Source organism: Mangifera indica, chromosome 5 (genome assembly GCF_011075055.1).
Source record: "Mangifera indica cultivar Alphonso chromosome 5, CATAS_Mindica_2.1, whole genome shotgun sequence".
NCBI lineage: Eukaryota > Viridiplantae > Streptophyta > Magnoliopsida > Sapindales > Anacardiaceae > Mangifera > Mangifera indica.
Genome location: NC_058141.1, coordinates 4,152,112 through 4,168,914, shown reverse-complemented (window position 1 = coordinate 4,168,914; position 16,803 = coordinate 4,152,112). Strand labels below are relative to the sequence as shown.

At 32.6% G+C, this 16,803-nt stretch overlaps 1 protein-coding gene and 2 long non-coding RNA genes across 3 annotated transcripts; all 3 read left to right on the top strand.

Moving 5' to 3' along the window:
• The first annotated feature begins 352 nt into the window (after positions 1-352).
• On the top strand, positions 353-705 carry LOC123215971. Its single transcript, XR_006502176.1, has 3 exons — positions 353-402; positions 489-551; positions 646-705. It is a non-coding gene; the product is annotated as an uncharacterized LOC123215971 (long non-coding RNA).
• Positions 706-819: 114 nt separating this feature from the next.
• Positions 820-1,558, top strand: LOC123215560. Its single transcript, XR_006502107.1, has 4 exons — positions 820-857; positions 940-1,062; positions 1,146-1,220; positions 1,315-1,558. It is a non-coding gene; the product is annotated as an uncharacterized LOC123215560 (long non-coding RNA).
• Positions 1,559-10,382: 8,824 nt separating this feature from the next.
• Positions 10,383-11,572, top strand: LOC123217433 (vacuolar iron transporter 1-like). Its single transcript, XM_044638464.1, has 4 exons — positions 10,383-10,724; positions 10,809-10,894; positions 10,964-11,078; positions 11,162-11,572. The coding sequence occupies exons 1-4, from the start codon at positions 10,471-10,473 to the stop codon at positions 11,457-11,459; spliced, it is 753 nt and encodes a 250-aa protein (XP_044494399.1). The 5' UTR covers positions 10,383-10,470; the 3' UTR covers positions 11,460-11,572.
• Positions 11,573-16,803: the final 5,231 nt, after the last annotated feature.

Genomic DNA, 16,803 nt, shown 5'->3' with positions numbered 1-16,803 from the left:
TGACTTTTTGAGATTATGGTACAGTTACATCTGATTACTCCCTGTTTTCAGATACTTTCAGATGAGTCTTCATATGAGTATATACATCTTTTGTTCGCTTCCAGATTTTTAGTTTTCGTGGTATACTTCCTCCTAAACACTTTTAATGATGCATTTATTTTAAAGTATTTTTAAAAAAGAAAAAAATAGACGCTACGAATATTAATTCGTAACATTCCTCCTTCGGTGGGTAGTACTTCTAGGGAGGGATGTTACAATCCTTTATAAATGTTATATCCGAATTCATCAATCATTGATTGAATACCTGTTAATGAGTTTTCAACGATATTGTCACAAAGGTCTGACGATTCTGAGGCTTTATCGATGGGAGATCTAGAGATGACATTAACCACTTGAGTAGATGTTAGTACACTATCGATTGTGTATTTGTTAATCCCGATAAATATAACTCTTTGATTAATCAATATTAACTGCTAATACTGTTACAGGATGTTGACGCCGATGGATCACCTCACAGAGCTTCTCCATCGACACCTTCTGTGATGATTCTGGTTAGTATAACATTGATATACAATATTATATCTCCTTCACACATTCGATTTTTGATTTTCTCTAAACTTGTTGCTATTGATATTGTCACAACAGCCTGACGTTTCTGCGGCTGCACCGATTGTGGATCCCATTATGATGTCTATTTCGACATTAAAGGTACGTACATTGTATAATGTATACTTTGTTATTTTTTGTTCAATAGTTTGATTTACTAATATGAAATGTTAATGTTGTCATAGGATATTGGCAATGTCGATCGATCACCATATGTAGATGCTCCAGTATCGCTTTGGGAGGAGGTTGAGGTGAAGTGTCTGAATACGCACTATTAATTGTTACTTTTGTTAATATCAACAGTCGTTTACCCTTTCTCTGTTGTTACAATAGGATCTCCGTTTGGTCTATCTCAACACTCCAAGCAAAGGAAAACAGGTGATCGATATTGTCTCCTAGGATGACGAGATCACTGATGATGTTGTTGAGCCCCTTACACATGAGGACCGGAAGCAGGTAATTGAATTTTCAAGAAATTTAATAAGTACGATTAAAATAATTTATCATCCCATTTAGTCAATTCGTGTTTTTGACTGCAGCGGGTCTCGAAAGAAAATGTAGTCGATATAGCTTCATTTGCGGATTCTCCAGCTATGACTCCAGCATTATAGAAGGTATTAAAAAGTTTAAATTTTTTAAAAATTTATTAAGTTTGGTTGAAATAATTTATTATTCATTTTACCTGACGTATTATTTGTTTTGGTGCAGTATTTTCGTACAGTTCGCGGTAGGATTGTCAAGAAGGGACCCCTCATTCGTAGCCCATACACGAATCCCTTGAAACCATAGAGCCAACGGACGAGACCGCCTGTGTAGTTATCGAGCACAGAGCGTGAGGAAATATTCAAGAAGTGGTATGCAGAACTGAACTTGTTCGAGAAACGTCATGTATATGACATAGTTGAGAGGACCAAAATTACATTTTGCGGTACACTCATGGACACATCTGGATGGTTGTCTCACGAGGTGAGTTCACTTTAACAAATTAATTTCGTTTTTTGCTTAGATAATCCTTTTGCGGCATGATAACGTTATATTTCCTGTTTTTTCAACATGTAGATTCGTTTTTGGGATTATTACGTCGACGCCAGCATGATGATACTATGAATGTTCGACAGAATTGGACGACAGTTTTGAGTTGCTTTGTTGGATACATCCCTCATGAGTATGCCGCCTGGATGAGAGATCAGTATAACTACTAGTTCCCTCCACTCTTTACACGTATGGTGGATGCAGATTATCTATCTGAGTTGCATTTGCAACCTTGGGGTGTGATCGATGAGGTTAGTATTCGAATCTCAAGTACCTTTTGAAGAATACTGAATTAAGATCTAATATATGTATTATATCAATGTGTGCAGGTTTATTTCCCAATAAACTTCGATAATGCGCATTGGGTAGTAAGGGTGTTGGATTTAAAAGAGTGGAAGATTACAGTTTATGACTCCTTATAGAGTTTCACTGCTGACTCGAAGCTATTTAGACGAAAGATGTTAGGATATACGTCGACGATACCACATTTGCTAGTTGCGACATCATTTTAGTCTTACACAGGCCGGAGTCCATGGGACAATCCATTTGCATTGTATAGGGTGGTGGATATATCGCAGCAGATGACTCTATCAGGTGACTGTGGTGTGTTCATGTTACGATACATCGAGTGTTTAGCACTTCGCCGATCGTTATCTTTTGAGGGGGAGGACTCGGTATGCCTGCGCACACGTTTAGGCACGTAACTATTTTTTTAGGATATTGATTGACAATTATATTATATGTTATTTGTATTTGTATATATGTTTATTTATTCATATGTATATATGTTTATCCATATATTGATTCATTTATATGCATTTGTCTTTTATATAGTTACCATAAGCGACAAATATAATGGAAAAAAAAACGATATAAAAAGATAACATTTTATAATCAGAATCTGTTCTCTGTAACAATCACAAACATTAGAGTTACAGAAACAAGTACAAAGACAACATTTATATTAAAATGAACAACCACAAACATTAGAGTTATAGAAACAAGTACAAAGACAACATCTATATTAAAATTAACAAGTACAATTAACAAGTGCAGTTATTTTCCATCATTCTTTTTTCTTCCTGAACTTGATGGTACAGAACTAGGTATTGGAATAGGACTCTTGCAATTTTGTCTTGTATGTCTAGGTTTGTGACATCGGCTACAGATAAGTTGTTCAACAATCTCTCCTTGTGAAGGACGTCTATTTTTATTTGTTGGACAGCCCGCACGATGATAATGCATAAATAGTGGGTGGATAACACTTGCCTCCTCTAGATGAATCCACTCTGATTGATCTCCTAATGGATTGACTGCCTCCGCATATACTGTACGATAAAAAGCTGTGCTGTAGTATGGATGCACCTATTGAATGCAGGTGGTGAGCTTAATATATCTTGCTACAACAATAACATGCATGCAAGGAATCTGTGATAATTGAAATTTTCTATAGGTACATGTCTGCTCTGTCAGGTCGACCAGGGCATCATATTGGCCACTACCAAGGACCTGGTATCGTTCAGATGTTATAGGATGCACCTCCAAGTTTGAAAACTTTCGCACACGTTTGATGATCTTATCTTCAACCCAATGTGTGACTAGACTGGTATAAGCATTTGTAAATCATATAAATATAAACAGATCTGGTAAGTAATCAAGTATAAGTTTATAACACACATTTATAACATATTATAACATTGAATATTAACTTACTAGCATGATTTTTTCTTTCATAAAACCATCGCTGCAATGTACCTCTGATGAACTCGATTAGCATCGTAATAGGTAAGCCTCGAGCGTGTCTGACCAAGGCATTAAATGACTCAGCAATATTGGTAGTCATTATATTGTACCTATACCCTGGAAAATATGCTCGTGCCCATCGATCGAAGCCCACCTCACACAGGTATGTAGCTGTATCAGGGTGCATACGGGCTAATGACTTCATTACTTGTTGGAATTCATACTCTGTGTACGCCTTAGCTGCTTTCCAATACATCCATGCGACTTTGGCATTCTTTTTGTACTTGGACCGTATGTTACAATAGAGATGGTGACAACAATAACCGTGGTGCAAACTAGGGAATACTTCAGCCATTGTAGAAAATATGTTGACATGTCGATCTAAAATGATGTACCTTACCAATACAATCCCTCAGCTTTGTTAAAAACCAACACCATGTGTCATGATCTTTCCTGGGACCAATCCCAAAAGCAAGTGGATATATTTGATTATTCCTATCCAATGCAACAATAATAAATAGTTGACCAATATATCTACCCTTTAAGAAAGCAGCATCAATACAAATAACTGGTCGAATATATTACTAGAATGCACAGATACTACAACCGAATGCCATGTAAAAGTATTTAAATCGATCCTGCTCATCCGTTAGTGTATGTGTCACAGTTCCCGAATTACAACGTTCTAAATTGAAGCAATACTCTAGCAATAACATAAACGACTTTTCTGGTATCCCCCTCAATGATTGAAGCGCCCAATGTTTCGTCCGCCATGCTTGTGTGTATGATATATCAATTTTATATCGGTCAGCGATATCAACAATGATCTCCTTTGATCAATAAACACGATCAACTAATATGAATTTGGTCCTCAAAATTTATCCTAAAGCTCAGGCATCTGTTTACCTATGATGAGGTAATATCTGATCTCTGCAACATGTGTGACGACTATCCAAACGGCGTAATTCAAAACTATCACTTTCTCCCACCCTAATTACCCGTGCACGCCATTTACATTCTTCGTTACGACATTTAACCACCTATCTAAGCGTGTTTGATTTGTTCACCAAAAATTGATATCCCTTACGAAGCGCGTCTTGATATATCGCATCAATGACATGTTGTTTACTTGGAAATAATGTATCAAATTTTGGAGAATCACTATCAATCGATACTTTTGAGCTTCTGGATGTAGATGGTTGATCAGGAAAAGATGGTAACCAATGAAATGCATCGGTACGAACATTCCCACTAGCAGGATTTGTTTTTGAAAAACTACTTGTACCTCCGATATCTTTATTAACGTAGGTCTTCTCTTCAACCTCCGATTCCTCGATTGGAATATCATGTACAACCTTTCCATCAAATTCACTCCATTCTGGAAAATTTTCTTCGTAGCCATTAAGAAATTCTTCCGTACGATACAATGCATCAACATCAATGGTATTTATATATGCAAAATCTTCCTCTAAAAATTCTTGTTTCGGATTGATCTCGATATTTTGAATCTCTTCTGCACCAATAGTTTGATTTTCTGGATAATTACTCGACTCACCACCTTGTAAATCTTCATCTACTTATTGAGTCTCATAACTATCATTATTAACTGTAGTTATAACAAAAACTGGAACACACTCTTTGAAGAGGTTAGATAGACTGTTAAGAACCTCAACATCTTCATCATTCGAAATTTCTATCAGAATTTCGTCAGGTGAAATAACTCTCATTGCTTTTATTGCAGCTATTCGTTTTGTTCCTGTCTCTCTTTCCGGTATGTTTGCCACTTTTCTGTTTTAATTCTTTGTTCTTGTTCTTTGAGTATTATACGACCTCCTTCCCCTACTAAAACTTAGACCACTTACTTTTGAAACTTTTAAAACTTGACTCTACAACGTATGCATGAGTACTAGGTCGAGCTGCCTTAAGGATGCTTGACCTTTAGTTCTATATGGCAAGAACTACTAACAAAAGTCCTTATATTCTTATTATGGGTCATATATCTATCATGTGCTCCCACTTTTGGGAAAAGATCGTTCTACTGCATGAACCTATTATTCATTTTTCAGGTTGCGCCTAGCTAACTTTAGTTCCATAGTCATATTTGACATTTTATCAAATTTATGATCAACTGCCTTCAATTAGGGTTGCAGTTCCTCCAAACTTTTCTATCAAAACCATACTTATGACATATGAAGTTAAGCATTACTAGTATTCGTATACCAGATCGTTATTTATGGAACTAGTCAAGATATTACACGAAGAGAGTCTTGCTTCTTATATGTGTGATGTGTGTACATATCATGTTTGTGTAAGACACCATTTGGGTTTTATCTCTCAGTTAGTTATGACTTTATCTTAACCTGATTTATAGCTTTTAAAGCCTTTTGATAATCTAAGATATTGTGTATTATTAAATGCTACTCATTGTAATTATCCCTATTCAGTATCATTCTCATTCAAATCAGCCATCATATCTTAGGATGTTAAGGTTAACTAGATCACATAGATATATATCAGACACTACTTAATTAATATAATCAAATACACATCAATTGCTATATTTACACATTAAAATTTGAAATATCTCACATAAGGCACAAAATCGAAAGTTCACTATATTTCCAATCATCTTCCATGACTCAAATGCTTGACATTTTAAAATTCAATTTAATTGTGACAATGCTATTTTGGATGAGAATTTCACTAAATTCTACCAATCTCAAAATTCTCACATTTAACATATATAAAAGATATGATACAACAAATACATCATTTATTATGACTAGAAATATTTCATCAATCCGTATCATTCTTCAGAGTCACTTTATCCATAATAAAGTCTCTATGAAATTTGCAATAGGTTAAATACCTAGAATTTTGTTAATTTGGAAATAACATCAAAGCGGTGGATTTTCTCTCATACATTATTAAACGTCATTCTTTAGCAAGTTGTAATGTATCCACTTAGTCCCAAAAGTTTTCAAATTTTTGTTCTGAATAAGATAATTAATTACGGGACTAATAGTCATGCATGATTATTATTAGACCATGTATTATCTCTTTTCAAATTAAAAGAGTACTATTAATTATATATATAGTCTCAATATACATCATTAGATCATCAAATGATCACATTATATATTTAAGGTGATGATCCCTAGTCAACAATCTTGCATGAATTAGAAATATATATTTTTGAAACACCTATATGTGTTTTCAAGAGCCAAAATGAGGTATTACTTGTCTTTACGTGTTGTAGGACCTATGAAACATAATCCACATGTAGATTCAAGCATCACACAACTGCCAGGCACCGAAAAATGGTTTCGCAAGCCCCAACACACTAGAAAGAGTTGCTCATGTGTTGTCACATGCCAAAATATGGATGTATGCTCCTTTACATGTTGTGTCCATGTTGCACATGTTGAAACAGTGTATACACACGCGTTCATGTGTCGGGAGTGACCCATAAGCATCGGGAGAAGACTCTCACATGTTAGCATGCGCTGGTGATCGCAAATTGACTATTGACTACTGTTGATTGGTCAATTATCTTAGGTGGGCGTTGACCAGTTCGGGTTCAATTTGGTTGACTATAAGTTGATTCATGATCAACCTGTTGACCAAACAAGTTGGCAATTGAGTCTTCTCGACCTGATTTTTACCTGGATTTGTGTGATAAACCTTAAAATTTTGGCTGTTAAATTGACTACCTTTTGGCCATTCTCTAGTGACAAGACTATAGAGCTTTTAAAGCTCTTTGGTTGGTTGTCCTTCTCAGACTAACGATGGTGTCCAACATTGTCGGATTCCAGTGATACACTGGCTAGTAAAACACGTCATGGATCACGGTTTTTGGCTCAATTTTTGTCGAGTCTGGCATTGATTCGACATGATTTTAATTTCAATGCATGTAAAGGACATCTAGGCTTCATCCTAACATGTTTCTAATATTCAATTTCATGCAATTTTGGTCGAGTTTAATTCGTGCCCAAAAAATCAAATTTAAACAAAATTTCATTTTAAAATCAACAAATTCAGATTATAATTACATAGAGTACATAATGTAATTTATAGAAAATATGTCATATTCGCAACCTATGCTTTAATACCATTGTTGGAAAAATTTAACATGCCAAAAATCAATTATGTAAATTCTGCAAATATAAACTCGACATACCCAACTTTTATTTCGTGACGAAACCTATTCAAATATGGCGCGAGATACATTGACGTGAGTCTTTTCCACGACACCATTTGCCCACATAGTACTAGACTTTTTTTTTTGTGTGTTTTCTGTGCCAAGGGAGAAGAAGAATTTTTATTCTTTTGTAAAAATTATGTTATCTTTTTGGAGTGGAGGTAGTTTGGATATATAAATAGATATCCAACTGCCAATAAGTCTTTTACACCAACTGCCCTTGGCAGTTAAAGTAAATCAGATCTAGTCAACCTGTCATGGGTAGATCTAGACCTTATAGTCACAGATCAAGAGATTTCTGATTCTCTCGTGAATCTTGTATTCAGAATCACTCGCTATCAAAACTTACCATTCTTTTACTTTGTATTTTTGTTTTTGTATTCTTACCATATTAAGAAACAACAAGGTTTATGCCAACTTTTCAGTTGACTGTAATTAGGAAGATAATTTATGAATTCAACTCAATTAACAGATTATGACAAGGTGTCAAATAGGTAAATTACTATATTATCCCTAAAAGTGATCACCAACAATTTGGACTTATCACACCTAAATCACACCAATTAAGGTATGATGTTGTTGGATAGCAACTTTTTTTTTTGGTTAACTGGAAACCTTGTCTGATTTGGTCGTACGAGTAAACTTTGAGGCATAGTAACAAGATTTACCAGATAGTTATGGTAGAGACTCGAATTCATACCTTCTTCCTAGAAGTTCTATTACTCCACTAGTTTCGCTAACCTCTGGAGTCTTTGTTGGATTGCACTTGGTCATACCTTATCTTTGAAAGTTCAATTACTTAACTAGTTTTGCTAATCTTTGGGGTCTTTGTTGGATTACACTTGGTCAGACATTCTCCTTGGAAATTTTATTACTATACTGGTTTCACTAACCTCTCGGGTTTTTATTGGATTGCACTTGGTCAAGTGTGATTTAGCTTGAATCTAGCTAGATCACACCTATAAAGATGTGATTCGATTATTGGAAGTATAATGACAGTTTGATCTTATTGGACAACATCTTGTCAAGTGCGGTTCTAATTAAATTACTCCTTTTTTTAATGTGATTTAATCTGAATCACACCCTCCTAAAAGTTGAGATGAGTATTGATCATTGGAACAGTTGGAATCGCATCAAACAAGTGTGATTCGATAAGATCGCATCTCTCTAAGTGTGATTTCCACCGATCACACTTTTTTCATGTACTATTTGGTCTCAATCGCACCTTTTTGGGTGTAGTTTTACCTTAATCGTATCTTTTCGGACATGATTTAACTTGAATTGCATATAAAAATGTATGATATTATCATATCTAGTGATTTGATATCCATATATCTTTTTTCAATTTTCTTTTAAATTTCGCGAAGAAAAATGATTTTTTTTATAGCAAATAAACCTTACTTGAGTTGGATTGTTCCTTCAAGATTGATTTGATCACAATGTTTTTAAAATTAGATTGGTAGTTAAACTAGTTAACTCGCTGGTTCACGGTTTAACCGGCTAATTTCAATCTAAACTTTTATAATTGAATAAATAATTATAAAGAGTTGAATTAATATTTTATAACAATATACAATTATTAAATTAGTTAATACGAGTATCATCTATAACAAATTCTCAAATTTATCATTATAAAAGACAAATATTACTTTGAATTTGTTTATTTATACTAATAATACAATACACACTATTAGAGTATAAATAATCACATAAACTGTATTTGATTCTTTATAAATTCTTGACTTCAAATTTTAATAGCATAAATTCTTTTGTATTTAGAACAAACTATGCACAACAATTCTCATAAATTGAAGTTTCTATATTGATTATGATTGGGTTTAGCCGATTTTTTAGTTAGTCTAACAATTATATGAAAACTAAATTGGATTACAAACTAATTCTTCATTAGAGCGGTTGAATCAATTGATTCGGCTTGGTTTCAAAATACTGTTTGATCATACCTTTCTCGTGGCACACATTTAATAGCTGCAAATTCGTGCCCCAAACTTTAGGTATGAAATCGTAATTTGCTGTTTTAAAAAATATTGTTGGTGAAGTGTCACATTTGATTCTGTCTCTGTATGTAGGACCGTGGCACAAACACGCCTCGGAGAAAAAGCCTAACTTTTTCTTGTTCACCTTTCATTTTCTTCACATGGCTTGTGCCACCCACACGCCTAATTCCTTTTTAAAATTAGTTCCCTCAATCATAACTAAGCACATGGCTTGTGCCAGCCACACGCCTTATTCCTTTTTAGAATTAGTTCCCTCAGTCATAACTAAGCACTTACTTGATTACACTATTTTTTTTATTAAGACTAATATTAAATAAATATTAATAAATTGATAAATAATTACGTGATTAGTACCTTAAAATCTTCAATAGATTCTGGTCATTAACTAGCAAATTTTAAGAGCTAACTTAATAACGTACTGTATATACTAAATCTATTTATAAGAATATGAAATCAAATCTGAATATTTTAACAAGAATTCATAAAGAAAAACATATACAATAATACATGTTAAGGAAAAATCCATATACTATATATTTGCGAGACTTGAATGGAACAAAAACTTCTTAATTATTTAGAAAATACAAAATGAATGCAACTTTTGACTTTAAACAGTTTGGTAGTAGCAAAACAAACAATGGAGATTCACACATATTGAAACTTTTAATATCATTAATCTCGCTAGGGCCTGCATTAGACCCAACACTTTCAATTTTCATAATTATATGCATAAGACAGACACCATAAAAAATTTAACCTCATTTTCTTTCCCTATATAAAGCCCCCCTCTCAATCCTTCTCTTCACTCACCAGCTCATCTCTTTTCCAAGAAACAACAAACAGTAAGAGTTGTGCATATTTTTAATTCTGAAAATGGCAGCCAATGGAAATGGAAATGGTCACAGTGATGACCCTGAGAAGCAGAAGCTTCTGTTGGAAGAGCATGAAGAGAAGCATTTCATGTCCAGTGAAGTTGTTCGTGACATTATCATCGGTGTCTCCGATGGCCTTACTGTCCCTTTTGCCCTCGCTGCGGGCCTGTCGGGCGCTGAAGTCGCTTCCTCTATCATTCTCATTGCTGGCATAGCTGAAGTTGCCGCTGGAGCCATATCTATGGGCCTCGGAGGGTAACTTCTCTTTCACTTATAACTTCAAGACGTTGGTATCTGAAAATTCTGTTTAATGATACGAAAATCTATGTGAATTTGCAGGTATCTAGCAGCGAAAAGTGAAGCTGATCATTACATGAGGGAGCTCAAGAGAGAACAAGAAGAGATCATCAATGTCCCTGACATAGGTAATTCCTCTAGAAATTTAAATCTCGGATGCTTAAAGAAGATCTTAATTAATTATCTTTTAATTGCAGAAGCGGCTGAATGTGCTGATATTCTCGCCCAATATGGGGCTGAGCCCCATGAATATGAAGGTGTGGTTAATGCTTTAAGAAGGAACCCACAACACTGGCTTGATTTCATGATGAAGTAAGTCTTTCTTAGGCATCATGCATTAAAGTGATAACCAAACAAAGAAAACAATATAAATTAATTCTTGAAAATTTCTGCAGGTTTGAACTGGGATTGGGGAAACCAGATCCAATGAGAGCCCTTCAAAGCGCTGTAACAATTGCTTTATCTTACATAATGGGTGGTTTAGTGCCACTTCTTCCATACATGCTGATTCCGGTAGCCACAGAAGCATTGGTGGGATCAGTGATTTTGACCATTCTAGCGTTGCTGATATTTGGGTTTGCCAAGGGCTATTTTACAGGGAATCAGCCGTTCAAAAGTGCTATGCAAACTGCTTTCATTGGTGCCATAGCTTCTGCAGCTGCCTACACCATAGCTAAAGTTTTCCAGAGATGATGTTTTTAATTTGCCGCAAAAATATTATAACAAATTCCTACTTTGTTCAAATGTTTTTCTTGTTAAGTCTTAATTGCTTCTGACAAATAAGAAATTGATTCACAAAACCAATATGATGACTGATCATTTACTTAATAAGGGTTTAACATTAGGGTTGGATTCGAGCATAGCCAAATCAGTTTGAAATTCATATTCAACTCGAATGAATTGAACTTAAGCAAAAAATTCGGCTTTGTTCAAGTTCGAGAGCTTGTCTGACAATTTTCGCTAGAACTCTTTTTTCTAAGGATTGTTATTGTTCTTCAACAATTCTTTTTCTCCTCTTATTTATTCTTTGATGATTTTTTTCTCTTTCTCTAAGAACCATTTTTCTTCCTCAATGTGTCCTTGTTTAATTATAAGTTGGCTCTAATTCAAACTTAGAATATGATGTTTTGGATTTGAGTTAAGCTTAAGTTTATTGTTATTCGATGTTTAGCTTAATTCTAATCCACCATAACTTAAACTTTGAGGAGAAATTTGTTATAACTCCATTAATCAAAGCATAAAATTTATGATTTATACAAAATAAGTTATTTTGTCACCTAATTTAAGTTTAAAATAAACCTTAATTTATGTGTGGCACCTAGTGCTCACATATTATACATTAATATTATATTATTTGTATGCTTCATATTTAGTTATATAATTTAATATAATGTCTTTCGATTGAATCCATTAGAACCTTCTACAACATTCATCTTTATTTTTTTATGGATCTCTCTCACAGCATATACCATTTTATCTATCCATATTCAACTTCATTTGGGTTAAAAGATTATAGAATATATACCATTTGACATGGCATTATTTTTCTAAATATATGTCACTTTAATTTTAAAAGCTAATAAATGGTTATATATTTTACTATCATTCCATTTTTCACTTAATTATTAGCAAAATTTAATCAAGTCATAACCATAATACCACAAACTCTTTCAAGGAAGAAGAAGAAGAAGAAGAAGACGAATTTTTCTTAGGCAAACATTAGATTTTCAAATATAACATTAAAATAGATTTAATGTACGTCCAACCTTAAATATTAAATTGAATAATTAAAATACATAGTTTTAAATTTAAAATAAAATAACAATAATAATATAATATCACGTAATTTATACTTAATTATATATTAAAAAGTAAGTATTCATAATATTTTCAAAATATATATGACATGCAATTTAAACATTATAATGCTGAAAAGCCGTTCATATCCGCTTTGCATTTCGAATTTTTTCAGTGTGCAGGAATCCTGTCAGAATTTGATTTGGAGTAAAAAATCTTGATGAGTCTTATCTATACACTTAACTTTTTCTTTTATGTCGGTGACTCATGTCAACATTATTCAAATAGCTATTATAACCCCAACAACTTCAATTTTTTTCATGAATTATTCATATTATGTAATCTTTTGTCATCTTTGACATTGTGTTTCCTTGTGTGTGCGTATATATACCCCCACCCCTGTCTCCCCAATAACTTTAACATTCCTGGAACCCAATTTGACCAGATGGATTTGTAAAGAGGAATGTTTATTTTGAAAGAGAGTGAGGGAAAATCAAGGATTGAGGTGACATCTTCTTGAAGTACTGGCATCCAGAGGAAGATGTCACCCCCCCTTCCAGAAGTATTACCCTCAAAAGGAAGATATCACCTCAACTGACTATCTTGAGTATGTACTTAATTCAAAATATGAATAAAACTTGTAAATTAATTAATTAAAATCTCATTTATTAAACTTTTAAAATTATTAAATACCCTTGTCAAAACTAAATTGAAAGTGTACAAAAAATTGTCATAACTCAAAGTATAATTAGAAAACAATAATGTATAGTCAACTATGTTTACTCAAGGAGTTGTTATGCTCTTATTTTGATGATAACAAACTAATATGTCCCTAGTTATATTGACTAATGAGTTTACTTGAGTGTGATTTTAGATTGTAAGAATTCAAATAATGCATTTAATTTGTTAAAAAATATTTTAAATTACCTAATTCACTCTCGCTCTTAAGTTGTTTGATCCTTCAATTGGTATCAAAGCAAGGTTACTCATTTTTATAAACTTAACCGTTTAGAGCAATGACCATGAATCTAGGGAAATCTCATATCGTTAGTGAAGGGTTTGTCCATAATAAACTACCATTGTTTGACGGCACCGGATATGCCCATTGAAAAAATTGTATGTTTATTTTCCTTCAAAATGATTATGAGTTGTGGGATGTTGTGCAAGATGAACTTCATGTTCCTATGAAAGAAGTAGATAAAATACAAGTGCCCAAAACTAAGAAAGAAATGACCCTTCAAGAAAAGAAAAATATTGTCATTAATGCTAGAACTATGAATGTGTTATACTGTGCATTAAATGAATATAACTTTAGCAAGGTACAAACTTGTACCTTAGCTAAAAAAATTTGGGAATTATTGATGGTGTCAAATGAGAGAACTTTACAAGTTAAAGAGACTAAATTAGCATTCTCATACACTCATATGAGTTATTCAAAATGAAAGAAGATGAGACTATTAGTGACATGTTTGATATATTTATTACTATTGTGAATGAATTGAAAAATCTTGGTAAAATTTATACTAGCCAAGAAGATGTCAAGAAACTTCTTAGGTGTTTGTTTTCTTCTTGGGATCCTAAAGTGACAACAATCAAAGAAGCAAATGATGTCAAGACCTTACCTCTTGAAGAACTTTTGGGATCACTTGTCACTCATGAGCTTACTATGAAACAATGACAAATTGAAGAAGTGGAGAAGAAGAAAAAGAGCATTGCCTTCAAATCACTCATAAAAAAGAGTGAAAAGTTCTAGAAGAAGAAAAAGAGATGTCAAATTATGAAGATGGGGATATTATTATCTTGACTAGGAAGATTGGAAAGATTTTAAGAAATAGAAAATTAAGAAGAAATGGAAACTTCACCAAAAAGGATGCCACTAAAGGTGAAAGAGAGGAAAGACAAAGGAGAGAACAAGTTGTGTATTATAAATACAAGAAGTCGAGACATATCAAATATGATTGCCCTTTCCTCAAAATTGGAAGATAAAAAAAGAAAGCAATGAAGGCTACATGGGATGGTAGTGATGAAAGTAAATCCAAAATGTGGATAATGAAGTAGCCAATATGTGTTCTATGGCAATCACAAATGATGAGGTAACCAACTCTAGCTTATCTAATACTATTAATCATTTAGATAATATAGATGATGAGATAAATGAGTGCCTCTCGTATGAAGATTTATATGATACATTTGAAGAGATGAATGAAAACCTTGCTCTTTGCATGTCAAAAAATACAACTCTTAGAAAAAAAAATTTTAAACTTGGAAGAAGTAAATGATTCTTTAAAGAAAGAAAATGGATTTCCTAATCAAAAAAATTCTAAGCTTAAAGAAAAGAAAATAAAGAAAACAAGTGTTCCATTTTTGAAAAAGAAAAACAAAAGTTTGAAAATGATCTTTGCATAGCTCAAAAGGATAAAAAAACTATAGAAAATGAAATGGAAGCTTTAAAAAGGGGAGCGCAAGATTTAAGTGAAATAGATTTAAAATTCAAAAATGGAAAGAATATTCTTGATAAAATGCTTGGTGTATAAAGAGGAGTTTTAAACAAAAGAGAACTTGGTTATAAACCTTTCATCAAAGCAAAATATTTTAAAAAATTATTTTGTCAAAGTCTCAACTTCAAGTGAATTAAATATAACTTGCAATTATTGTTAAAATAAAGATTACATCTTATCATCTTGCCTAGTTCAAAAGAAACATCATATGGACAATAAGAAAGTGTAGGTTTTTAAGGGAACAAAACTAACCTCCAAGTACCCAACATGATTTGGGTACCTAAGATAAATTCTTAAATGTCTTATTATGTTTAGGAATGGAAAAACAAAAAGAGAAAAGTAAATGGTACCTCGATAGCACTTGCTCAAGACACATAATTGGAGATATTTCACAATTTTCGACAATAAACAAGAAAGATGGAGGACATGTCACCTTTGGAGATAACATAAAGGGCAAAATTATTAGCAATGGAGATATTGGTAATAGCTCTCACATTATTATTGAAAATGTTCTCTTGGTTGATAGTCTTAACATATTTTTTTCAGCATTAGTCAATTATGTGATAAAAGATTTAGAGTTATTTTTGAGTCAAATAGTTGTATTATAAAAAATATGAATGATAGAAAGCCAATTTGTGTAGGAAGTAGAGATGTAAATGTTTATACTATAGATGTAAAAAATGCATTTCATGAAAATCTACATTTCTCCATAGTGCATAAAAATAGTTTGTTGTGGCATAGAAAATTAGGTCATGCTAGCATGGACTTGATTTCAAAATCTTCAAGAAAGAGCTTGTTAAAAATCTTTCGAAAATAGATTTTGTTAAAGATAAAATTAGTGATGCATTACAATTTGACAAATAAACGAAACATTCTTTTAAAAGAAAAACTCATATTTCCACATCTAGACCTTTATAACTTTTTATATTGATCTATTTGATCCTTTAAGAACCGCAAGTCTAAGTGGAAAACATTATACTTTTGTTATTATTGATGATTTTTTAAGATTCACTTGGGTAATTTTTCTTGCATCAAAAGATGAACCCTTTCATGCATTTTCAAAATTTGTCAAGAAATACAAAAAAAAAAAATGCATATTTATTGCATTAGGAGTGATCATGGAGGAGAATTTGAAAATCATTTGTTTGAAAACTTTTGTGGTGAGCATGGTATAAAACATCAATTCTCTTGTCCTATAACTCTTCAACAAAATGGTGTAGTTGAAAGGAAGAATAGGACAATTCAGAGATGGCTAGAACCATACTAAATGAAATAGCTCTACCTTAATATTTTTAGATGGAAGCCTTAAACACCGCATGTTATGTTTTAAATTGTGTTTTAATAAGACCATCAATGGATAAAACTTTTTACGAACTTTAGAAAAACAAAAACTAAATATTGGTTATTTTAAAGTTTTCGAATGCAAGTGTTTTATTTTTCACACAAAAAAAAATTTAGGAAAATTTGATTTAAAATCGGATATTGGTATCTTTCTTGGATATTCATAATCTAGCAATGTTCAACAAAAGGACATAATAGTTGAAAAATCCATGCATGTTATTTTTTATGAATCTAATCCCTCAACTAATGTGCAAGTTGATATTAATGATAATCAAGTTAAAAAAGGAGACCAAACAAAAATTCATGATTCACCAAATGAGGTTAAGGATAAGACAAAAAAAAAAAAAGAGTCAAAACATGATGAAGATAAAGATCTCCTTAAGGCTTAACGATATGCAAAT